Consider the following 26,657-nt stretch of genomic DNA (forward strand, 5'->3'; position numbering starts at 1 on the left):
TCATGCTGTAGGTATGGAAGGGTATCAAAAGCCTTGATGGATATTTTTAGCCAGAACGAGTAGGGGAAAGGGTTGAAGGGGCCAGAAAAAAATAATTATTCCTGTGGTTTTTTGTCTCCTGGTGCTGAGGAACCAGGTGTCCTTTTTAAGGGATGACTAATTCCTTGTTTCATGGAATAGAGAACAGAAAAAAAAAGGTTTTTTTCCCCTCATCAGATAAAACAGGTGCTTGTTTTTGGAGGTGAAATTGTCATGTTTGGAACCTGCTGCCTTTGGAGTTTCCTCCTCTGTTCTTCCTTGAGCTGTTGGCGGATCTGTGGCACTAAGACGTGACTCTGTACTGTAAAAATCAGCTCCCTCCCACATGGAAACTCAAAAGACTTGAGTAATGTCCCTGTATTTTTTAAAAAAAGTAGGGCTGGTGTTGGAAGGAAGGCTGTTCAAGCAGAGAGCATTGTTCATTTGCTCTGGTCTGTTACTGTAGGGATGGTTATCAGTGATGGGCTGTTCATAATTCCCAAGTCCTTCCTGTTCCCTCCCTGACCTGTTCCCTCTGTTCCTTCCTCCCATCCCTAAGATTTTGTCTGTGGTGAAGCTATTGGGGAAGATGCCAAAAGGGGAAACTGAGGTCTGAAAAATGTGCAGACTCCTGTGCCATGCTTCAAGTACTCCCCTGTAAGGAGTCTCTGGATGATGGGAGACTAAAATGTGGAAAAGAGGCTGTGTGTTGAGACAACAAACTCTTCTTTGATTTCTTCCTCCTGCTGCTGCCTTCCTTAGTTTTCTGACTATAGTAACCTTCTGGTGATACTTTTATTCACAGGATATTGTCTGCAGTAGTGGTGGTAGCCCTGCTACCATAACCCCATGTGCCTGTACCAACCCAGACAGATTTTTAGTGTTATCCTGAAACTGTGGCCAGGATAAGCAGGGATGTTAACAAGTGGTTGGAAACATGATGAAAACATATGAAAACAGAATCTGTTTTTGTGGTGACAGGCTGAGAGATGAAAATTCATGTGTAGTGCTTTCTGTTGCCTTTGCTGTCTGGCTCCTACTAAAACCCATTGATCTGCTTTCTGTTTGTTGCTGTCATTCTCTCTAGTGTTCCTTCTAGTCATCAGTCATGCTTGGATTGATTTTGCCATTTTTGTAAAGAAAAGAAAGGTACAAGTCAGGATATCCTTTGTTCAATCAACTGTGACTTCTCTAGGAGGCTCTTGCAGGGGAGAGGAGGAGGAGGAGATGATGTGAGGTCAGTCAGTTCCCCTGTCCTTGTGCTTTGTCCTTGGGGCGTGTTGCACCACTGCATCTCATTTCTTTGGGCTTCAGAAATAGTTCTTGCTAGGAACATGTGGGTGCAGGAAAAAAAGAGAAGAGTTTTGGAGCAGCTGAGTTTATTTACCTGTGTTAGTATATCTCGGGACCAATATCTCCTGGATCCTGGATGCTTCAATCCTGTCTTGCCCAAGGAGGAAATCTCACTTTGAGGATGACTACTTGGGAATGTTCTTTTGAACTCTTTACACTGGTTTTCACTTTTTTTTTTTCCACTTGATGTGTTTGCTTTTTAGAAGGAAATCCCCTGTGTGGCTGAGATGTAGCCCATGCAAAGCTGACTCAAGGTTGCAGAAGTAAACAGTTTTTTGTTCCTCCCTGACCATTACCCAGTGTTTAAAACCTGGAAGGCCGAAAGAGAGCCAGGAGCATATTCAACATCTTTATCTCCTTCAGCAGTAGCTGAAGAAGCCATCTGGACTTGTCTACCTGACAGAAATCTTATCTCGCAAGAGTGTAGTGCTGCCATACACAATGGCCCCAGCAGTGGTAAGGGAAAAGGCTTGGAATTCTTAAATTAAGCACCTGATTTTTTTATATCGTGCTTCCTCAGAGGCTGTGTGAGAATACTCACCCCACTGTGACAGAAAGGAAAGGTAATGATGCAGAAGGGCATCATGATTTGTACAAAACTGAACAGTGCATCTGTGACAGAGGCAGTTTTCAGTGCAGATTGTCCGGGGTTTGAAGGGAACTGTGACAGTTTCTCCATTCCTTCTGTAATAAACATTACTGTTTATTATTGACCTACATGTACTTTAGGGTTATTTTGTAGCACTGTTGAGTACTCCTTGTACGGCTATGGCCGAGTTGTTCTCTGGAGGTCTCATTCTGAAATCTTCAAATAATGAAGAGGAAGTGGTTCTGTGTTGGGGTGAAAAAGTCTTTGAGCACGTGTGTGCCGAGCCTTTGCACGTAGCCTGCTCTCCTCCTGGCAGGCTGAGGGGGAGGCTGCCCTGCTCCCTGCAGCAGAAATGTTCTGGGTTTGTGCTGTGTGTGCTGGTGAAGATTGGCAGAGACAGACTGCCTGCTTTCAGTGAGCATCTTTGGTTTATTTGTGTCCCTGCTCTGAAGTCAGAGATGAGAAAGAAAGTATTCTGTGCTTGCGCTGGGGCAGGACCAGTGCTGTTGTGTGATGTGCTTGTTTCTTTTCATACAGAAGAAGGTTCTGTGTTTGTTTCAGAGGAAGATGTCCAAGCATTTTACACTTGCTTGCAGGTGCATGTGGAAAAAATAGCTGCAGCTGGATGCTCCCCTTCACAAGAAATTGGTGATCAGCTCTGATTCTGCATTTATTTCTTTCTTTCATCTGCTTAGCAAAGCACCTAAGGCCTAGATTGCATCAGCTGTGCATTGTTTGAGTTCCTGCTTCCAATCCCACCTTCCTTCCAATCCCCCATGGTAATCCCCAGCCATCTCCACGGGCGGCAGACAGCCAAGTGCTTAAGGAGGGGATACCCTCCTCAGCTACTGAGAAGGGCTTTCCCCAGAGAGCTCCAAGGGAAACCCTGGGAGCCTGTCTGTGCTCCCAGCTCTGTTTGGTGTCAGAAAGTGTGTCCCTGCTTTGACTGTGTTTGCCTGCTCTTGGAAAACCTGAAGCTGTCGCGTCAAACAACTCCTCAGAGCTTTCTGTCCTCTAATCATAGACCAGCCAAAACACAGGTGACCCTTCCTCTTCCAAGTTAAGACTTCTGTTTCAGGATCTCTGGTGTTCCAGTGTAGCATCTATTTAGTTGTTGATCTATAGCCTCATTGTTCTATTTTTTTCCTCTTCCCATCATCTTTAACCTTTGCCTGTGGCAGCTGTGCAATCAGACCAGAATCCAGATGGGGCTGCTTTTTTGATTCTAGCCTGCATTTAATAATGGGGCTCTGGTTCTTACTGAGGAAATGACATTACAAGGTGCATTGGCTCTTCTTTCGTTCAAATTTTAATTAGTGATTTGGGTGATATACAGTCATTTTAAGCTCTTAACTGCTTTCTGAAGTTCCTCCTGAGAGTAGCTACCACAATGGCAGGGTGGTCTTATCAGCCTGAGAAACTGTCTCCAAAAGCTACATAATTTACAAACAGTTTAAATATAAAAGTAATTTTGTAACAGTTTAGCTGGTATCTCTTTAAAAATCTGGTAGTAATGAAGTCTCAGAAACCCAGCACTCAGTTTCCTGGGAGGTTTGTCCTGAGTGGACAGCAAAACCTACCCCAGAAGTTACATGAACTGTGAAGATATATGGTAAAGTTGGTTTGGAGCTTTGCCATTGCAGTTTTATGATAATTTTGGGTCATACTCTGTGTTGCTTAGAACAGTAGATTTGCTTTTTTTTTTTTTAACACTCAAATCTCACTGAGAACTTCAAGTGTTATAGAAGGTATGTAAATATTGAGGTTTGGAAATTACTCTTGGTGAGCAAAGCCAAAGTTTTCAGTCAATAAAACTAAACCAGTTCCTAAACCACTGAATTTGAATGGGTTTGTCTCAAATTGTGTCTGACTTATCAGCATCTCCCTTGTATAATTAAGAGTTTAAAAAAAAATTGAAATGCTGAGACTGGAATTCGACATCTTATCTTGAAAAAGAAAAAGGCTTGGCAGTGATTCTCCCTCTTTAGGAATGGGTGGGAAATTTTTAGTGTTGAAATACAAGTTTATACAAGTTTAGCAAGTCTAAAGCTTGGTGTTTTCCAGAGTGATAGAAACAGGGGACATGCTGCTGAAACAGCCCAGCCTTTCTAGTTCTTTAGCCCAAAATCCACCCTCACTGGTGTGACTTAGCAAAAACAATGGCCCAACAATTTACAGGAGGGCATAAGTGCAGCAGTGCTACTTGGAAATTCAGTCCAGCCCTTGTGAGCCAGGCTGGGACATTGAAACCAGTGGTTACTTTCAGCCCAACCTGTATTGCTATTTTGAGTTGAGGTTTGCTTGCCAATCCTGTTTCAGCATTTAGCCCTTGCATTCTTGGGGAAGCACAAGGAGGGACAGTGATACAGAGGCAGGAGAGAGAGTGGGAAATGAGGCTTTTTCAGTGGCCTTCCTGGGAAAGCTTTTAAGTGTTCATGAAACTGTGGCCTCTGCAAAGACTCCTCTGTGCTTTGGGAATTTCTCCAGTCCAAAGCAGATTTTCTGTCTATCCCCTGAGCAGGATAGTTCCATTCTGGAAATGAGGGTGGAGGGGATGCTGTGCCCATCTGTGCTGGAAAATGTACTTCGAAGGAAGGTCCTATTGTTTCTTGCAGGAGATGAATTAAAGCAGAACTTTGACTCTGGAAACTGCTACCATCAGGTCTCTTGCCTGGAAGTGATTAGGTGGCAGTACTTTTGAATGATTTGTGTATTTAAGCTGTCTACAGAAGATGGATCCTATGTCTCATATCAAGTGCCTGAAGGTTTTTAGGATGGTACTCTTCTTAAAAGCCAGGCTCCTTTGATATGCAGCCCCCCCAGTGCAACTCAGAGGTGAGCAGAAGGTAGGAGCAGCCCAGCCTATTTTTTCCTGCCCCATCCTGTTTCCTAGCGCTGCTGGAATCGATCCCTGTTGATTCTGGCACAGTACTGCAAAAACCACGGGGGACAAAGGCTCCTTTTGTTGGGAGCTGCAGCCCGGGGCATGGACGTGCTTCTCTGCACTTGCCTCTCGCTGGGGCATCCTGCAGCGATTCCAGCGGGATCTCAGAGCCTCCTGGGGGTGTGTGTGTGTGTGTCTCAGCTTGGAGTCCCCACACTGACCAGAGAGTGCTTCCTATGTCATTCTGGGAGAGGAGAAAAGGCATGAGTGAGGTCGAGGTTTGCACAGGAGGAAGCGAGATATTGGGTGAATATGTGACCCTTTGTGGCCAGGAGCAGGTAACAAACAGTGAATGGACAGTGACAAGCAGATGTTGTTCCCTTCTCTCTTCTACCTTCACTCTTAAAGATACTTCATGCAGCTAATCTCAGTTGTGTGTTTGTTTTGGGGTTTGGTTTAGTTGTTCCTAAACCCTGTCTGTGTTCAGTAGTAGCATTTGACACCATTGAAACTCTGCAGGCTGCACATCACTGAAAGTAAAGTGGTGGTTGATGGGGAGAGGTGTTGGAGGAGCAGGCTGGGACTTGGGGAATGAGCTGGGGAACACCCACCTGCTGAGAGTTCTCCTCCCTTCTCAGGTTTCTGTTCCCCTCCATGGGAGCACTCTGGTTCCTGTGCTTGCTTGGCTGTTGTCACGCAGAGCTGTTTAAGGAGCGGGAAGTGAAACCTGTGGCAGGATAGGATCCAGCAGGGAGGTTTTGTAACCGTGTCCTGTGCCCATCAGGTGTCTGCAGCATTGTCCAGTGTGGTGGGGAATGGATGGAGTGGCTGCTGACAGCAGCCCCAGTGCCCACCCTCATTCTTGCAGGTGCCAGCAGAAGCATTCAGGTGATGGCGCTTGCCTCGTGGAAGGAAGGCACAGAGATTTGTGCACATGCCATTTTTGTTTTCCTGAGCTACCAGTGTGGGTAGCCGCAGCCATGGAAGGCTTGCTGGTTGCTGTCATGACTCATTTTTATTAAAACCATGCTGAGCCAAAATTAGTGTGTAGGAGGTGCCCAGGAGGCTGTGTGACTGTGCTGGAAGGACGCTCGTGTGAGCCAGCACGCCTGCAGCACGCGGGGCTGAGGGGCAGGGACCACAGCCCTGACACTGGTGTGGCTGGGCAGGAGCCTTGCTGGATCCATGGCTTGGCAGATGTACTGGCAGGCCTGGCATGGCTCTGTGTTTAAAGACCAAGAAAGAGGTATTAGTTCCCCTTACTTCTGCTTGGGAATTACAGAAAAGAGAGAAGCCTTTATAAGGTTTTTAGTGAGAAATCTTATCAGTATGGTTATTTTGTTTCATACCCCACTCATTTCAGGTTTAAGTCTTTATTCATAATGGGTGCAGATTTTGTTGTGTTAGTCTTAGTGAGGTGCTTGTTCTTTTTCAGACACACCAGGTACTGGCTCCCCATAGCTAAGTTGTATGAGAATGTGTCTGTGGTATTGAAGGAGGGTCCCTTAAAACCAGGAGAGGAATGTACCTCATGAAAAAAAGTCTCATCCATGTTCTAGATGAATTAGAGGAGGGCTTCAAACCTTTTCTTGGGTCATGGGGCCTTCATTTTGTTTTCCAGGGATTTGGCCTTCTCTGTAAATGCCAGATATACAGCTTGCTTTCCATAGTTGTTCTTCATTGGCCTTGGAGTCTGCGGACCACATGCTGAAAATCATGCGACATTCTTTTGTGTTTATTGCCAGATCTGTAATTTCAACCCAGTATCTTCTGGCCTTGCTGTCTAACTCCCTGTGCTGTTTACAGTTGGGAAAAAAAAAATTGAACCACCATCCCACAATCTAGCACGACTGTGGCAGAGTGGGCTCAGGCATTTATTTTTTTCCTAACATGGTCTCCTGTATCTGGAATCCTGGGCTGATGTAACAGATTATTTGAGGCAGTGGTCTGAAAACTCAGTGGGGTTTTCTCCCCATTCTGAAGAAGTTGGATGAATGACAGTGTACCTTTCATGTGCTCTTTGTATTTTTGGGGTACTTTTTAAGTAAACCCTGGCAACCCCTACCCATGCTGTGTTGAACCACTATGTTGGTGCACAGTATGTTGGTGAGAGCTGGACACTCCTATCCAAACATGAGCAAAGCAAAGGTGCCTGCTCAGATCTGGCTCCCAGAATAGTGACATGGCTTTGCACTGAGTGCCTCCCTCGTTGGTCCCCTTGTCTCTTCTGAGAAGGATGATTTTTGGTAATATATGGTCGAAGTTGTTTGACTGATGCCTGTGTTTGCCTGCCTGTCACTGTTCATCTCACATCCTGACTGACAATTGCTTTCATGGATAATCTGAGAAGGAGTAACTTCTATGGCAACTCCCACGTGGCTGCTTTCTGGTGCTTCCTACAGTGCCAGATCATTTTTGTGGTTTCTGCCTTATTTCATGTATTGAACCCTTGCCCTTCCTGTTCCCCTTGAGCATAGATCTAGACTCCTCTGCAGGGTTTGTTCTCTGGGAATTTCATTTTCTGAGTAGGTGAACAAAACCTTCAATCACTCTAGTCCCTGAAATCTTAGTTCCCTTCTTTTGCTGGTTCTTGCTCTTCCCTGACTTCAGCAGCAAGAATAGAAGCAGGCTTGGGAACAACCTGGATAAGGAGGTCTGTTTCAAAACAAAAGTTAATCTTACATTACCTATGGATAAAATCTTCTGCAAGGAACTGGGCAAGTGGAAGAGGCCTCTGTTGTATTTCATGTGTGGGATTAAGAGGGGCAAAATTGCTTGCATGTACTTATCTGGAATAAAAATGCTTTAGATGTTAACTTTATAGTAAAGATGCAAACATGGCCCTGTTCCAGGGACAAGCTTTTCAAAAAGCTGTTTAAGAGACTGATCATTACACAAAGTTGTACATGACTGTCTGGAGACAGTTAATGTTTAAATGAGGCAGGTTTTAGAACAGATAACTTGTCCTGCTTGTTGTAGCAAAGCATTTAAATGTATCCTGTGAGACAGAAGCACAAAAACTTGTTTGGTCCCTTCTTTTTATTTGGCTTTCATGGTAAATTTTGTGCAGCAGGATGAGTTGAATGGAATGCTGGCGTGTAAGTGCTCCTACAGTGACAAATGTACCTGAAGGTCACAGCTTGGGGGTTTTGTCACTGTGGTGGTGACCTGTAGTGACAGTAACTCAGAGCACAGCCTGGCTGGTTACTGGGCAGGGTTGTAATGCATCAAAGTGAGTTAGAAAGTAGACTGTGCTGAGTTTGCTCTTGTTCCAGTGTGTGCAGGCAGCTCTTTGTGTCTCTTTGACAGTGCCACTGAGTCTTGCAGCAGCATTGCACAACCAGCACTGAACAGAAAAGGAGCCTGGCCACCTTGCTCTGAGGGCAGAGTTGCTGCAAGGCTGGGATGTTCGTGTCTGTACTGCTGCAGAGTGAGTCCAGGACTGGAGATGTGTTAGGAGGTTCTTTGGTCCCACTTCTTAAGCAGATTGTGCGCTTGAATCCTTCCTGGTCATCCAGCATAGTGCAAGGGTGTCTATTGCATGTCAATTCAACAAGTTGGATATTAAATGTAAGAGGACGTGAATGCTCTTGGATACTGGCAGGGGCTTCTCTGCTCTCTGTGTGTGACTTAAAGTGTGTGAGGTGGGGTTTCAAGGGACTGGCTCTTGGTACTTCAAAGGCAATCCAGAAAGAGTTTGTGAAACACAGGAATCTTGGCATAGAAGATTATGTCATCTTTCAGTCATCTTTATGTCTAAAAGTGACTTTAGACATAAAGATGTCCTGATGGTGTTTTTGCAGGCCATGTTGAATGTTAGAGGTTTACAATGCTGTGCAGTTGGTGGTGGCATAACCAAAGGTGGGCAGCAGCGAATGTGCATGAGATCTGAACAGGAGTGATGTGGTTAAATAGGCTTGCTGTGATAGAGAGACAGCTTGAGTTGTATCTGGGCTTGCTGGCTCCTGGTAACCCTTTACAAATAAACTCTTGGGCAAGAGGAGATAAAAGCAGACAGAGGCATTTCCAGCCTTTCTTTTGTGAGTGCTGCTAGCAATGGAGTAAGTGTGCTTTAACCACAGAAGGTCAGTGAGGCCTTCGGGCTCCAGAGAGACATTATGATTTTATTGTTAGCCTGTATAACAAGATTAGCACCAAATGACTCACAGAACAAGCCAGGTGGTCTTTAATCTTCTGTATCTGGGTTGGTATGAAGACATTTTCATTACCATGGCAAATGTTGTGGCTGAAAACTTTTGACAAAATCAGGTCTTCAGTGACAAGTGTTTTCTGTGGGAACTCTCAACTTTATTAAACACAAACATTGAAAGAGTGGTGGGTTTATTTTTTGGGGTTTTTTTCCTCCCTGTTTGACTATTTTTCTTTGAAATGGTTCTGCAGTTTTCCATGTGTTGAAATGAAGCTAATACCATCTTTTTAAAATGAGAAATGCCTTTTGCTAATCAGATACTGTGATGAGAATTGTATTTTAAAAGCCGAGATCTTAGGCTGATAATGAAAATGCAGTTGCAGTTAATAATTTGTGGCAAGGTAACTTGTCCTCTTTGTAACTTGTATCTTTCCCCTTTTGCTTATTATCTGGGCACAGTAATTTTCTGGATCTTCATGGTAGCAACTCAAGAGGTTTGCAAAGGACTTTGATTTACACGTTTTTTGTGGGAGTGAACAGAGAACCCCAGACTGACCCCTGAATTTCCAAGAGGCCCCTTAAACACCTTTTGAAAGTGTGCTGAGGGTGAAGTCACCTGTGCAGGAAGGGTGAGAACTGTGTGCTCGATTCCTCCTGCAAAAGTTGGTGCCATTTAGAACTGTGGCCCCAGATGCATACAAAAAACATGGGAAGATGGTGAACAGAAGAACACAAGCAAGAGGGAGGCCAGGGCAGAGTAGCAGGGGGGTATCACTGGGCATGTGGGTGTCTTAGCAACCATTATGACCCTGATTTATTTGTATAATTTTAATTATGACAGAGGATCGAAAGAATGGTGATGATGTTTGTAGACTTACAGGTGCTTTTTTAGTGGATAAGCAGAAATACAAGTAATGTGCTGGGCAGGGATTGCTCAGGCACTGGTGGCTCTGACTGTTCCATGCCTAGGGCCCAAGGGAAGGGATGTAACTCCTCTCCTTTAGGTATTGCCTAGCTTTGCTCCATGCAGAAAGCCACAAATCATATCTTCCCTCTGGTTACTCTACTTTTTCTATAGGTACTGTCTCTGCTCTGCTTTAAAAGGTCTGTATTGGAAATTTAAAGTCTGTAGTGTATAACAAGACATCCCCTTCTTTACACTCTCTCATATCCTAGATGCAAAACGAGTGGACCTGGTTTTGTCCACAAGCTCTGCCACAAAGCTGGAATCAAATAAAAGCAAGGGGGTTTGCTCCCAGGTTACTGAGTATCTACTGCTTTCCTAGAGAATCTTCTATTCTCAGTGAGCCCTTTTGGAGAGATGAGAGATTGTGAGTGCCAGGCTGCCTCTGTGTCACTGTGTAGTAGGATGTCACTGGGATGGTGCAGAGCCAATGCTGGTTCTTTGTGACACCCCCAAGCGATGATGCAGGTGCACTGAGCCCATGCTTGACTCAGTCCACTCACGTGTGCTGCTCTGCAAACCTGCAGCTGCATTGATCCATATATAAAACCTTCTTGTTTTCTGTGAATCCACTGGAAATTTCTGGCCTTTCCAAGGGAGGCTGTAACAGCAAGAGGAGGCATGTGGAGCTGGGCTTTGGGAGAACTGCAGGTTGTTGACAGTTCCCTGGTTATTAATGGCCACAGCAAGGTCTCTCAGATTCTGAGAATAGACCCTGTGTTTGCTTTGGGGGAGACAGCTGACAATGGTGTTTGGTACAGCAATGTGTCTCTGCCTGGTTTTGATTGACAGTAACACAAACTTGTTCTCCTCCCAGCCAAGGCTTAAACCTGGTGACATTTACAGCAGAGTTAACTTCTCTGGTCTAAGTTTAGGTGGTGATTTTGTGTTTGTCTGCATGTGTGTGCTTTATAAGATAAAAAACCAGGGGAAGCCTTCTGCAAATGAAAATGTAACAGGAATTCCAAACTATGGCTGAATGTGAAAGAGGGAGGTGTTAAACCTTCATGTATTTTCATGGACTAGTTGTTGTAGAATCTCATTTGAGATACTGGAGTGTTGAAAGGTTGTTACCTATTTTGGCACTTTGGGTTTGCTCTCCTGAAGTGTGTGGTAAATATTCATAACTCTGGGGCTGTCAGTGTGACTGTGTGGTTTTGGGTTTTCTGGGCAAGCTGAACTTAGAGTTGGCTGGTAGCCTTGGCCCCACCTGTGCCCAGCTAATGACATGTTTTGTGGGTGTATGTCCATAAGCCATCTGGAAATAGCATGTGGTCTTAGCTGACTGCTGAGATTTCATTTCTTGCCTTGCATCCCTGTTACTCTTTTAGAAGAGTTTCCTGTTAATGAGCCTTGTTGCCAGACAAAAATTCTCCGGCCTCCCACAGCAGGCTAGACCAAAAGAGCAGAGGTGGCCTTGAAGGATGAGGACTATGGGGGGAAGCCTGTTCTCTTTGAATGGTCAAGCAACTGGTAGCGCAGGGAGAGAGGAGCAGATTTTTGTCCAGCAATGGCTGAGCCAGAAATGTCCTGAGCTAATGCATAACTCGATCCTCTGTTTCCACTTCTTTTAGTCCTTGCACTTCAAGTTTGCAAAACTACACCTACGTAAGCAGTGCTAGCAGTGTTATCCATGGTCACTTGATATTTGTGAAGTGAGCTGCATCTTTTGTCTGTAGGAGACTTGAGGATTTTCAGTTATGTGTGCTTTGCAACCTTTCTGCCCTTTGCTAAGCTGGACACATGGTCCAGTTTCATTCTTGTTAGTGTGATTGTGCATTAGCCCTGCAGCACTTCTGAGGAGTAAAGCTCCAGTGTTGGGATCCCACTGTAAACAAATCTGGAACAAGAAAGGCCTTCTGCCTTGAAGTTGCATACAATGAATGATGATACTAAGCAGACCAAGCTTTGCAGCTGTGCTGATGCTGTAATCAGCAATCCTGGTTGCCTGGATTTGGGATTTTCTGGGGCATGGATTACCAGGGAGAGAGAGAAGAGTTGGTCCATCAACACTCCTGTGAATGAAAGATACTGCGATCTGCTGGTTGATGAATCTTGTTATTTCAGTAGCTATGTATGGGATAGTACTAAAATCCCTAGACATTTCATGTGACATCTATAAAGATGTGAGTGAAAAGATATCTACATCAATAGTACAGATATCTACGATATCTACCTATAAGGATATCTATGATTGGTACTGCCTTGCTTGGAGAAAAAAAAAAAAAAGAGGAAATACTTTTTCTTTCCACCACACTTCATCAAATAAAGAGATGTTTTGCACCATTTCTAGCTGTGTAATGCTCTCCTTGAAGTACTTTGTAGTAGCTTTAAGTTGTTGTTCCTGTGTTGTTTCGTGGACCTGTTTTAATGTTGAATAATGTATGGTGCACAGCAGGAATAAAAACAATCTGAAGATCTTTTAACAGACCCCCCTCAAATTGATTTATAGTGACCAAATTTCCTCAGTGTGGCATTTTCTACTCCTTAGGGAGTGACAGTTCATGTCCACTTGTTCATAATATATTCAGCATCTGTCGACACCCTTCCAGCATGAAGCTGAGCAGAGCCATCTTGTCCAAGGCTGGTAACTGAGCTCTGAGACTGCTGTCAAAAATAAAAGCTGCTGAGCTTGAACCAGATCTGGATATCTGAGAACTGCAGACTGTGAAGGACAGAAGTGACTGAGTTGATAACTATGAGCACAATATGCTTTCCCATGTGTTTAAGGATTTAGCAAACAATTGCTGCTGCTTTAGCATATGAAGGAGCCCTCTCTCTTTAGAAAACAGCAAAACAAAAAAGGCAAAAGCACCCTGAAGTGCCTCTTCCACTCTGGCTTCATGTGCCAAACTCTGAAGATGCAGACACTCAGCAGTCCCTGCTGTCTTGGTGCTGGTGACAGAACCTCAGCACCCTTGCTGCCCTGTGCTAAGGTTAGCTGAGCTGGACTCTCTCAGCAGCTCTTGATATCTTCTTCCATGAAAGAAAAAGACACTTGAGAAGTCTGCACAGCTCTATGTTGAGGACATAGCTGTGATCCTTTGGGAAGAGGGGCAGCTGAACTCCACATGCCATTGCCTGCTGTGGGAACATACGTGACTGGTAGCATGGGGACAGCATCTCCTTTCACTCTGCTGGGAAATCCATACCTGATGTAGGCAGTTAAATGTGGAAGGACCCTCTTCTCTCCAGATGGTGCAATCAAGAAATGTCATTTGTATTGTACCTGATACAGGTGTGGTGAATGACCTTCACCTTGATCTGTGCTCTTGGGAGAAAACTAAAGCATTCTGGATCTGCCCTTTGCAGAGATTAAAGCATTTGCTGCCAGGCCAACCAGGAGGTCTTGACTTAGTCTCTTCACGCTATCTTCCTTCTAGAGATCTCTAAGTTCAGGGTCCATCTAACAGAGCAAATCTGCTTGATGCAGATGTGCTCACAGAAGTTGTTGCTGGAAGGAGAGAGCTTGTGCTTGGCAACCTGTTCTTAGATGGAGGAACATCTGGGGACTGATCATATGACTTAAACCTGCTAATTTGTTCAGAAATGTCTTTTCACAATTGACTGCTGAGATGGTGTTACTTTAGGGTCTTGAATAAAAGAAGGCTCCTACACTGCCAGTTTTAAAAACCCTTGCAAGCAGATTTTAAACTTTTCCTAGGACAGCTAATAAAAAATGCAAGACATACTACTGTTAAGGGAGCAATTCTATTTGTGGCTTTTTTCTTTTCTTTTTTTAAAAAATTACTTCAATTAACACTTTAGATGGAATAATGAGCTTGGGGTGGAGCTTTTAAATATATCTGTGATTTTGGGGAGCTCTTGAGTTTGTGGTTTTGGTTTTAAGTTTGTACTTTTTTGTTTGTTTTGTTGTTGTTTTTTGCTTTAAAACTCAACTGGAGCCATTCAAGAGAAATATGAACAATTTTTTTTCCCACTGAAAGTGCTTATCTGAAGTAAAAGCAAAGGAGTGCAGGGTACAGCTTGCCCATTTCTTCAAAGAGCTGGTTATTTGTAGGCTTTTTGCCAAAGCTGATGCCGCAAAAAATTGACTGAACCCCTGGGCTTTGTGTACACTTGAATGTCATCTTTATCTTTTTCCTTAATGAGTCTGTATGAGACTAGAATCAGCACAGATTAGGGGTACAGAACTTACTGTGCCTTTTGGTTTAGAGTTCTGACCTGCGCAAGTCCCACTGCTGTGTTCTGGGAAGTCAAGGCTCAACCCATCCCACTGAGATACTTAGCCCAGTTCTGTGGGAAGTAGCAGTGAACCTTGCAATAATGCAAAGGACTATGAACGTTTTTTTAAACCGTTGTAAGGTTAGAGACAGTGTTAGGAGATAGCCAAGGCTTCCCAGAATGGGAGTGGCATTAAGGCAGGGAAATGTCAAAGCCCATTTTAGGTAAGTGATTTGATCACAGCCCAGAGGTTGAAAACAAAGTGTTTGGTACCTGCTTCGGCAAAAACTGAGTATTGTCAGTAGAGTGGGAATGGCCTGGGGAGAAGCTGTTGTAGGTTCTAGTCCAAAAAAAAAGATGCTTTTAATGTGGGTCCTCAGGGATGTTGGTCTTGCTGAGACAGAGAGTGGGGTCAGCAGGTGATATTGCAGATTCTGAGAGCAGTAGAAAGAGAAGAAGAGGTAAGCAGGGAAATGAAAATCATCCTAGCCTTTTTCCTAGGGCAGAAGATTAACTGGGATTCTGGCCCCATGTCCAAGAGGGCTTTTTATCTTTGGCACTGGGTTCTACCTGTGGATATAGTAATTTTGACCAGCCAGGCAGGTCAGGAGTTCTCCAACAATAGCATGGAGGACAGCGTCTTGAGCTCCAGGTGCAGGAAGAGCCTGAGATCCACTAAACCCACAGAGGTAGTTGTGGGAGAAGTGTCCAAAAGCTGGGGTTAGACCTGATTCTTCTCATTGTGGTCACCTATGGTCTTAGGACACTCGATGTCCTGTGTATTTTAGGATGCTGACTTCACCCTGGTGAAAATTGTTGCCATGAACTTTCTCTTGAGCCCGTTATGAGGAAGCAGGTTTTCCAGGAAATAATTCTGAGTGAGAAAACTGGAACTTGGTTTTTTTTTTTTTTTTTCCTGTATTGACTACAGAGTGAGAGAGAAGGATGAAGCATGAAAGGCATGGCAATATGACCACACTGAGTCATGTTAAACTTGAGAGATGTGTCCTGAAGATGCAGGTCATGGTGAGGCTGCTGTTTAACAGCTGTCAGAGGCAAATACTTGAGATGAGCCTTCAAGGCAGTGCAGCATGACTGACTCCTACAGAAATTTTTTAATATAGTGCTATTTAGGGAAGATGATGGTTCTTTGACACATACAGGCTGTCTCTTTGGCTGTGCCATGTTGTTAGTATCCAGTCACACTTGTTAGCATCTAGTCACACACTTTGTATCATATGGAGAAATGAATGAGATCTTTTTGATCGATTTCTTTGGAGATGGAGTGATTGACCTTTGTTGAAGCTGTCATCTTCTGGATTTGGGAAAGAATAGCTTTGGAAGGGCCTTACATGGTCTGACCGCTTTGTAGAGTGGAATCAATCTGGCTTAAATCACACTTGAGATGCTTGCCTTAAAGTCTTCCATTAGCATAGGACTTTCACACAATCTATCCTAATGATTTAAATTCCCCACTAGCAACATATTTTTGGGGGATGTGTACAGAAAATTGTCTTTTTAGTAATTTCTGTTTTACAATATGGCTCTAAGCATGCAAATTCTCATGTAGTTTAACTGTAGGGACACCTGTGAAAATCAAACTCAGCGTGCCTTGAGCTAAACACTGAAAACTGGTCATCTCATCTCTCTCTTCCTCTTTCCCATTTACCATCTGGAAATGCCAGAGATAAATTTGGTGACTCTGTGACATGCTGACCAAACACTCCTCCTTACAGCTGGATGAGTGTGACATTAGACATGGCTTTTCCAGGTCATTCAGGAAGTTGCTAACAAAATGCAGTATTGGAACCTTATTTCCCAACACTTAGCCCTGTAGCAGAGGCAATGTCTTGTCTTTGTGGGATCTATTGAACCTTGTTAGCAAGTAAGAAGCAAACAAGAACTGCTCTGTCTGTGCCAAGTTTGACATTGCCCTTTCCCATCTTCCGGTGATCCAAGGGCCTTGGTGATTGCTCGGCTATGGGAATAATTTCCTCAATTTAAAATTAAGCATTAATATGTTTGGAGTTTCTTCCTCTCCACCCCCATCTTCTTTTGTCCAGTTGTTTGAAAGAAAGACTTAATTGTGTGAGGCTTGCATGAGGAAAGCCAGGCTGTCCCCAAAACCAGCCTGGAGTCAGGCATGGAGGGCAGGAGGACGTGCCCTTCTCCTGGGGAGGGCTGGAGGGGGAGCAGATTCCCACTGCTGCTCATGCTTTTCAGCCCAAATCTGAATGCAATAACCCAAGTATTCCATGAGCACAAGTCTACTTCAGTGAACAAGTCACATTGTATCTGGGCACAGAAGAAAGGAGGCTTAAAAAAGCTTATGAAACTTCCTTTTTGTACCTTATTAAGTTACATGGCTTTGTGCTTTCCATCTGACTTGGACACTATTTTCTTCTCCTCCTGTTCTGAGTAGAATGTCTTCCATGGGATAACAGGCAGCAGCCTGACATCAAAGGTCTGTTTGTTCTGTTGCTGGTTGACCCATTGACACATGCCAATTTATTGCAATTCAAAATTAGTCACAGTAGTTACTGGCTCAGTGCCCATTTGGTACTTGGAGATTATGCACTAGAGTTGGCAGACACAGCAACAGTCAGAGGTGTTTTTGATAAGGGGTGGGGAGGTCAGGACATGGAGTGATTTAGGGGCAGTGGGGCCATGTCAGTAAGTGCTGCCCCTCTCTGATGCTCTGGGGGGAGTAAGATGTGGACTTAGGGCTGAAGTTCCCTGGCTGTGAGCTTAATGACTTCCCCTTCATCAGGGCTGGACCACTCTAAATGCATATGTTTCAGAGCCAGATTTAGCTTTGTTTGAGATCCACAAAATAAATGCATTTATTTTATTGTCTTCCTGCTTATCACTTGCACTCCCTAAACTGGTATTTGGCCTGGGTGACCCATATGCCATTCAAAGTAGACTTTTACGAGGTTATTGGCTCATATAATGAGTCTTCATGGGGGTGTGTTGAGAATATTTGGGGTTTCAGGGCTTTTGTTGTGTTGTGGCATTCATATTTCAAAAGGGAGTGAGGGAAAGTGCTGACTGAGGATTGTGGCTGCATTAAGCAGCTGGCATATATTTCTTTATTAGAAAGCATAAATGTGGTTTCAGTTGCTTTTTTGAGCAAAGCAGAATTGCACTTTAGTTGGGCTGATACTGCTGCTTGGTGCTGACAGCTGCTGCACTGCCAGCAAGTGTTTGTCCTTACTGGGGATTGCTGCTCTGTGTCAGAATCTGGTGGTCACAGGGCTGATGTCCAGATCTCCATTCCCTTCTCACCCAGTGCTTGAAGCAGAGCGCTGGATACCCTGTACTGATCAGAGTGGGGCTTGCCCTTCAGGAATGCTTCCACCCCTACAGACCTGGGAAAAAAAGGGTAAACTGCAGCCAGATAAGGTGCTTTCTTTTGAGTTGTACAAAAGTTGTGGTATTTAGGTAATGATCAGTCATTGTGTGAATCTAATGGTCTTTGGGGAGAACCTGCGACTTGGATAGCCCAAAGCAAATGTTCAAATTTGCCAGGAACAGCTGCTGTTTTCAAAGGCTATTTCATGCCTTCTCTGACCATTGCTAGCAAACGCCACACCTCTGGTGTGAGGGTTTTCATATTTTCCTTTCACTTCTTCTGTGTTACTTCTCAAAGTGTAGCAATTCTGAATTTACTGCAGATGGTTCTGTCCACAACAGCAGCTCACAAACACGTGTGATATGAGAGGAATGTGATTATTTACTGATTTGTTAATAGCATCTTGCCTTCTAGGTTCTTAAACTGCTTTTAAAACTTCAGTTGAACTCTTGAGTTTCCTTGTTTTGCTTATTGTGTTTATTCAAATGCAGGAAAAACTGAGGCTCCATGGGTGGAATTTGGAGATTGGCTCTCTTTGGACATTCTACAGTAGCTGGTCTGTGCCACTGTAAATCAATAAATCATAGTAAATCAATATATTACTGCCATAGTAAATCAAGACTGAAACCCATAGCAACACTAGAGCCTCCTCTGAAATCCATTTTGCAAGGTGTTCTGTGGGATTCAGACAAAGTATTCCCTCCTTCACCCTATCTTGCACCATCTTGCAATGGTCCCTATCTTTATGCAGGGCCAGGACTCCTGAGGTCAAGGGCAGACCAAGGAGCCAAGCCATGGTTGCTGCTTAATCTCTGAAATGCCAGATCCATGTCTGCTTCTGGTGTGGTTTGCGCCAGACAGCAGCTGACACATCACACCATCTCTGATCTGCCCTGAGATCTGGGAGCTGCGGTGGAGTCCTGTCTCCTACCCTGGTAAATCTGCTCCATTAATAGCTCTCAAAGAGCCTGAAGTTTCCATCCCAACTTTATCTGGCTTTGCAGTGAGCTGGAGGATTACAACCTGTGGCAGGGGAAGGGAGGGAGCGGCCGCGGCTCACCCGGAATAGCCTGACCTATGACGGCAGTGCCAGCCTGGGGAGGGGAGTTGTCCTGTGAGCTCAGGGGTTATTAGCAGTGAGCACAGACATGTCTGCAGCCAGCAGCACGCCCTGGGCCAGCTGCTCCATCCCTGCCTGGTTCAGGGAGTCCAGAGGGATTTGTTAGTGTGACTTGCCAGCACAGCTCTTTGGTGGGGGAGCTGGGAGTAGGCTGGAGGGCCAGCGTTGAGGCGCCGTCTCTGTGCTGCTCAGATGACTTGGGGTTTGACCTCTGGGCTGCTCATGTGGGGCAGATGTGCCTATGAGGGAGAGCATTATGAGGAGATAATCACTATCCTGCTGCAGGCCAGGGCTGTTGTCTCTCGGCTGCACCATAGCAGGTGAAAAAAGGGGTCATTGTATGGCTGGGGCTTGCCCATAGGGCCAGCAGACATGGGGCACAAGCCTTCATCTACCACATAGGGAGTAGTGTAGGAAGCAAGAAAGGGTTTTTTTTTTATGTAGCCAGGGATTCATTTCTCACAGGCTCTCTCTTGTACCTGATTTTGTTTTCCTTGCTTTATTTCTCTGCAGGCATCCCCAAGTCATCTGTTTCACCCATCCCTTGTCACCACTGTGGAATCACACAGGGTTTCTTCTTCCTCTCTCATTCAGAGCTGCTCCTCACCTGAGCTTTCCTGTTACAGCAGGAGCTTTTTCCTTAGAGATAGGCTGGGAGTTAGAGCTCTTTGCAGTGCCCCGTCTTTTACAGGAATTGTGCAGAGTACCTCAGCACAGTGGAACAAGATTTTCCCAGCTGGCCAGATGATCCCAGACTAAGTGTGCATGTTCCCCAAGGGGCTGTAGAACTGGAAATTAACTCCTTGGATGTGATGGGAGCAGGCATGTGGCTCCATAATGAATAGTCTGTGAGTGCTGCTCAGTGTTTTACAGCAGGAAGCACTGAGGCTGTTCTGAGTCTTTGACCCTGGTGACATACTCCAGATTCCTCCCAGTTAAATGCTCTCCTTCCCTCCCCTCCAGGCCTGAAAGCATCACATCTTTTGAATAGCCAGACAGACATTGCCCTTTGTAAAAATTTCCTTTGTATCTCCAGTAATTCTATTGATCTGCACTTTGAGGGAGAACGTAATTCATCTTTGGAATTTACGTCTTGCATCAGTGATGGATGCTATTGGTGTGCCTGCTCTTTGGACACTTAGAAAGTCATCCAGCAGGTGGGAAACCCCTGCTCCATAGATCTGCCAGCCTAGGGGAGTGCAGCTGAGCAATATCTGGAGGAGGTTGCCCATACCACTCGATGAGAAAGATGAGGCCATACTGAATCCTTGTCCTGCTGACATGGCAGAGGAAGATGTAAGCTCAGCAGCAGAGCTGCTGTGGGATGTGCTCCCCTTTGCTAGAGTGGGTGGGCACAGGAGACACCGGTGTCTGGTGTACAGGACTCTGCCAGTACAAACAACGTTGCCTCTTCTCTCTCCAGCAGGCTCTTACATGCCATGGGTTTGTGAGGAAGAAGGGAATATTCATGCTGTCTATATCCTGCTGTGTAGATAGATTTACCAAGCACCTTAGGCATTTGTGGCTGCAGTGTTTGTTGCTGGCATTTGAGCTGTAGAAAGTTGTACTCAAAATTCTGGTGGTCCTTGATTCAGCTCTTGGTGACAAAGAGGGCACTCTGTCTGTGTGTCCTTTTCCCTCCTTTTGCTGACACTGGAATATCTCAGCAATTTCTGGAGGTGAAGACAAGCTGTTGAACAGAGGGAGGATGAGAAACAGTGATTCCCTCCTAGACATTTAATCCCAGCTGAAATAAAGGGATTTAGGAGCTGGATGCTGAATGCCTGCACTGATTTATCACATCTTCCACTATAGTCAGTTACTGTGGTCAGGGGTGAGATGGGAATATCCATTCATGTATTGGGGAGAGAGAAACTGAGATTAGCCAAATAGGCATAACAGGTGTTCTCCACTTCAACAGTATAAAAAACCCATGAGAATGGGCCAGTAGGTGCATGGCCAGTTGGACTAAATTGTTATTGTAGGTCACTTCAAATTGAAAATATTCTATTCTACATCCTGTTGCATGATCCTTTTCAATTGCATTTTGGGGACTAATCATGAAAGACTGATCTCTGCCTTGCAGGGGAAAAATTCTCTCTGTGTTCTCTGAGAAGATCCATGGGTAGCAAAGGCAGCTGGAGGAAACTGGTTTGGGTGGCTGTCATGGCTCTCTGGCAGTCCCTCAGTCTGGGCACAGTTACTAATGGTCTGCATGAAGACCTGGTGTCAGTAACAGGGACCTGCTTTTTTTTGCCTTAATCCCCTTTTCCCCAAAAGGGGCTGAACTTACAGCTGGGGTCTGTGGGTAAAGGGCTGTTCTGCTGTGCTCAGCAGAGCAAGGGGCACTCCAGCTTTCCAGTGCTTTCTGCCTCTTGGGCACTTGTGTCCTTTCCACACAGGGCTGCCTCTCTTGTTGAGGTGCTCCCTTTCTAGCTCAGCTGTGGCTCACCAAAACCTCCTGTGGCTGAGGGCTGGGTGGGCTTTTCTCTGGTTTCACTGTCCCTGTGAGACAAGGCTTTTTTTGCCTTTTTTTTTTTTTTGCATGGTTAGGTTTTAGTTTTGATTCAGAGAGGTGATATAATCAGCCTTAACCAATTGCAGGGTATAGCCCGGTCTCCCTGCAGCTGGAGTTGCTTGGGGCATGGCAAATAGCTGCTGCCCTCCTCCACAGGTTTGCCCAGACCTCTTGTGATGAATGTACCTGCCAGCCCAGAACATGAAATGCTGCTTTGTTCTAAGCCTGGGAGCAATCCACTTAGCTGCACGGAGAGGGAACTAAGAGAGAAGGGTGATAAGAGAAGTAGTCTGATAAGGATTTCTTACAGGCTGTGGGGAGCTGTGCTGTGCAGGGAGGTGGCTGCTGACACTCTCAGAAGTGACACTTGGCCTGGGTGTCACACAGATTAATGGTATAAGGTGCCCAGTGGCTCTCAGCAGCCAGCCCTTGCCAAGCATGTGCAGAGTGAGAAAAGGTGGAAAGAAGGTGGGACTTTCACTGCTCCAGCCACCCTCCCTCCCTGAGATCCCGGCACAGCTCTCTGTGTTTGAGGCCAATCCAGCTGTTCTGGGAGCAGAACCCCACCCTGTCTGGACTGGACACCAGTGTTAAATCAGGAAAAATGTAACTGTACAACAAAAGGCATATTAGGGATGTGGTTTGTGTCTTGCTGGTTCAGGAGATAACTGGATTGCTGTTGCCTTGTCTGCAAAACAACATTAGATCAGTGAAAGAGAAGCCTCAGCCATGCTCTGTAGTACAGCAGAATGTAAGGGGTCCGAGTTCTTCCTGACTCATCTCTAAATCTGCTTTCAAACTATGACTGTGTGGAAAAATATTCTGAAAATCTTGAGCAGAAGAATAAGGGTGATTTTTAAACTTTGGTCTCAGGACCAAAAACATGCAACTGTTTCTTTCTCTGCTTTTTATATCTGTGTTTAAAGTCTCCTTTCTCCTCTCTCTCTGCAGGTCCTTCAGAAGCTTGGTAAAGCAGATGAAACGAAAGATGAGCAGTTTGAACAGTGTGTGCAAAACTTCAACAAACAGCTGGTAAGATAATTGTCAATATGTAATTGCACCCTGGGTTTCAGTGTTAGCCTCCAGTCATCTGCTGCAATGTAATTAAAGGCCATTAAATTAAAAAATGACACAGGCCTGTTGAAGTGACCCATAACTCATAACTTCTCACTTACAAGACGTGACATTGTGACTTCCAGGATCCCTTTCATGGAATCAGTGGGAGAATCATAGAGCGTGCTGAGGTCCATCAGGATCATGAGTCCGAGTCCCTGTGCAGGACACCCCAAGAGTCACACCATGTGCCAAGAGCATTGTCCAGAGGCTTCCTGAGCTCTGTCAGGCTTGGTGCTGTGAACACTTCCCTGAGGAGCCTGTCCCAGTGCCCAACCACCCTCAGGGTGAAAAACTTTTTCTTGATACCCAACCTAAATCTCCCCTCCTCAGCTTCATCCTGTTTCCTCAGTCCTGTCGCTGATCACGAGAGTGAAGAGATCAGTAAAAATAATGAAGAGATCAGTAAAAATAATGCTTGTTCTAGACCCAGTTTTAGAAAAAGAAATAGCTTGAGCAGAACACTTTCTTCAGTTAGCAGCTGCTTTGTAATGTAATTTTTGCTGCTCTGCTGGAAGCAGAGATATAAGAGCAACATTGTGTCCCTGAACGAGGGATAGGTTGGGAAACAGATTAGAAATAAAAAAATAAAATGGAACAAGGCAGTTTCAGTTTCCCAAGCACAGTGTAGGGCAGAAGAGACAAAGAAAGCAAATGGTGAAAAGGGAACATCCTTCCATGGCTAAGACCTAAATCTGACTTCCTCCCCATGCTTGCACAATCACTGTGTCAGGCCTGAGTCATTATTCTTCTGTGTGTCTGCCTCATCCCCAATATTTTAGGGCACAGAAATATTTTAACAGTGCAGCAATTTTCCCCCACCCTCCTACTTCCACAGCAGTAGGTTTCAATCTTCAGCTGGGTGTGTTTTATTTTTTATCTAGAGCCTTCAGCCTCCCAGAAGGGAAAACACCAGTTACCTTGTGGATTTTGCTGGTGCTTGTTGATGGGGGAAGCATTGCTTCTGTTTTGTGGCAGGAAATGTGTGCCACAGCTAAGCTCAGGTGGTGCTGAATAAATGTTACTCTTTTGTGGCTTGACACATTTAGGACCTTTTTTCTAGAGCTGTTAGTGGCAGCTGCATCGTGTCTGTTGAGACCCAGCAGATGTGGTTGTGTCGCAAAACCAGCTGAGCAGGGATTTGCCACAGCTGAATGTAATGAAAATCCTTCAGTCTGGCTTTGACTTATGTGTAACCAGAGCTGATTGCAGATTCCTGGACACTAATGCTCCTTCTCTTGGCAGCAATAGCAGCTATTGCTCCAGAAGTTCATGCAGCATGCCTGCAGCATGTCCAGCGATGATACTTTCTTGTACACAGCAGAATACATTTTGAGTGCTTTCTGACAACATCACATTACCAGATGTGACTTTTTTGGTATAATTTTTAATCAATTAAGAAATAACCTTTATAAATGAGAAATACAAAAACTTCAAATCTACATTTCTAGATGTGACTCTCTGGGGTGGCTTTTTCCGTTTCTAAAGCCATGAGTTCCAGTGAGGAGCCTGTTAAGAAGCACTGCCTCTTGTATCCCTTACATCTGAATTCTTTTTCCTGTTTTGTGGAGCAGACTGTGAACTAAATTCCCCAAATAATTAATGAAAGAAGCTGGGGGCTGCTCTGCATTTGCTGCTTGGGGTCTGCTGGTTTTGCTTAGACCTTCAGTTTCCCTGTTACTAAAATAAATGCAGACAATGCCTGTTTTACAGGGCAAACTATGAGTGTGAGTTAGCTGGATTCTTAGGATATCCAGAGCTGATGGCTAGGAGAAGAAAAAAATCTGCCTTATATACATATATACATACTTCTTTATATTTTTATATGTATAAGGTGTGTGTAGTATAGTTATCTTTGAGATTTCTGTGACCTTTCATTGCAAACTCTGCTCCAGTGGGGAGTGGAAGTCTGGAGGAAAGCTGACTTTTGCTGCAGGCTGGTGACAGAACAGCGCTGCTCTCTTGTGGAGCTGGCCAGGGTGTGAGCAGGCAGTGACCTTGTTCACTGGCTGATTAGAGGCTCCTCTGACTCTAATGACTGTGCTGGACCACTTTGACACATGTTTCTGTGTGTGGTCTGTTGAGGAATGGAGTGCGGGTCTAAAAAATGACTTAATCATTTTCAACCAAGGTGTTTGTGGTTCTCTCAAATAGTGGCTGAGTGGACATAAGGGAGGGCATTGCACTTCCTAACTCTCTGTCCATCAGGTTCATTTAAGAGCACCACTCTGAGGTCCCTGAATGGTATGAACATTTCGGCTCAGATGGATTTGCTTTGTGGCAAAAGAGCTGGACACAGCCATGCAGGTGCAGGGCTTGCCTGTGTCTCCTGAAGGCTTGACAAGCAGCAGAACTGCCCCTCACTACTCCCTCATGGAGATTCTTTGGCTGTTAACCTTCCCAAATGGCCATTTGAAGGTTTCCTCCTCCTTCCCTTTCCCAGCGTCACTTGTGTTCAGTCCTTGGCACGAGGATCTGTCCCAGATGCTGACCTGGGAGCAAGAGTCCTCCTGTAAAGGTGCAACTCAGCCCCTGCCTGAGGTGTGCCAGGCTTTGGCTTCTCTTGCCCTGTGCTGAAGTACTCACTGGAGGGACACTGAGGCTGGTGGCAGCTCTTACACCTGGCACCAGGTCTGTTTCTGCCTGGCAGAGCTGCTGGGTTTTGATAAGCTTCATGAGCTGCCCCTTGTGTGGAAGTTCTGGGCTGGTTTACACCTTTCACACCGAGCATACGAGAGGGAAGCTGCTGCTGGCATGGGCTGCAGCCACCTCTGCCTGCACCACGCTGTGGTGGGCACAGCCCCTGCTGCAGGGCAGGCACTGGGGACCTTTGCTGTCACAGAGCAGGTTCCCATTGCGGTCAGTAGCTCAGAGAGAGGGTTTCTTCCCTGACAAGAACCCTTCACACCCAGCAGTTTCCATTTCAGCCCTATGTGGCAAAACAAGCTTAACAGCCTCCCTGTGGTACCCCAGGGTGGAGCTTCCCACCAGTTGTTCGCGTTCTGTCCTAAAGTTTTACTGAGAGGGGGCTTACCTGGAGCTGTTGCTTCAGTGCCTCCCCTCCCTGTAATTACACAGTCTGCTCTTCCAGCCTTACATTAATCTAATCTGGAACAGGACATTACCTCCTGCCCCCTCAGATGTCAAATGTGCACAGCTGAGTTTTAAACATCAGCAAGAGGTGACTGAGAGCATTCCAGCTGCAGGATGCAGCACCACTGGTGAGGATGCCTGGAGAGCACAGAAGGCTGGTTCTGCAGTGCTGCAATTGCATGCTCCAGTTTTCAGCCCTGCCTTGTAGGTTTTTCAGGTGATCTATCTAAAAATATTGACTAGACATTTAATTGTGCTGCTGGTTTTCTGCTCAGAGGATACTTTTGTCTCCATGACTTTGGAACTGGGTATTGAGACTTGAAGAGTTCTGAGTTTGGCTTGTGTCATTTGCTGCTGTGGCAGGATTAGGGCAAGCATGGACACAATTTTAGAAGTGGCTTCTGATTTTAGATGCTACAGTTTTGAATGTTACTGCTCCAGACATTGCAGTGGGCAAGTTCTGCAGAGGACTTTCCCTGCTGATAGTTTTTGATAACCTCCAAATTGTGAGTTTAAATTTAGTAATTCTTAAAAATTATACAGCTGCAGGATGATAATGTATCCATTGGTGGGACTTTGTATATCTTCTGCAAAACAAGAATGCAGAAAAGAGACCACTGCACCTCACAGCCTGCTGTCATTTTCCTCCTTCCCAGTTTGTGCCCCATTGAGGGGGCACCCCAGCATAATGAATTTTGACAGCTGAAGCCAACTCCAGAGACTGGGAGCTCACAGGACATCTTCAACAGCTGCCTTGGAGCTACTGACTTCAAAAGCAGATGTTTCCCATCAGCTCTCCCACCACTCAGGCACCTCTTGTCTCAACTGAGCTCATGCTGAGATCCTTTGTGCTCCCAGTGCAGCTGTGCTCTCTAAGCAGAGGCTAAATCTGCCCAGCTGTTGGAAGTGGCAGTGATAGCATAGCTTTGTGAGAAATCCATCTGCTTCCAGCAGCATGGCCCGAATTGTTTTCCATGCCTCGAAAGTTCTGGATGAGTTCACATTTGTTCTTTTCCTACTGCCATCAGCAAAGGAAATGAGGGATTGGAAAAAGCTGGCCAGTTTTACAAATAAAGTCTTCTGGTCTGGGGAAGCATTGGGAACTGACCCAAAGAGAGTACAAGAGGAGAGGAGTTATGATTACATTTGCTGCAAAAGTCCTAGAAGTTCCTAGAACACAGAGCAGAAAAATACAAAAAACGTGATGGCTTGAAGTTTAATGTGATCACTGGACTAGTGTGTAGCCTGTCTGCAAGACCAGTTTTCTTTAGTTAGAAATGCTTGAGTGCTTCTTACAGTCTCTCCTTAGCTGAGA

At 45.2% G+C, this 26,657-nt stretch overlaps 1 protein-coding gene across 12 annotated transcripts in view; it reads left to right on the forward strand.

The window, feature by feature from the left end:
• BIN1 (bridging integrator 1) overlaps window positions 1–26,657 on the forward strand; it is an 88,750-nt gene that overhangs the window by 15,143 nt on the left and 46,950 nt on the right. For all 12 annotated transcript variants that reach the window (XM_030951876.1, XM_030951883.1, XM_030951878.1 and 9 more), the window contains exon 2: window positions 22,088–22,168. In XM_030951876.1, the coding sequence (XP_030807736.1) occupies window positions 22,088–22,168 (81 nt within the window). The remainder of the gene's footprint in view (window positions 1–22,087; window positions 22,169–26,657) is intronic.

Source organism: Camarhynchus parvulus, chromosome 7 (genome assembly GCF_901933205.1).
Source record: "Camarhynchus parvulus chromosome 7, STF_HiC, whole genome shotgun sequence".
In the NCBI taxonomy this organism is placed as follows: domain Eukaryota; kingdom Metazoa; phylum Chordata; class Aves; order Passeriformes; family Thraupidae; genus Camarhynchus; species Camarhynchus parvulus.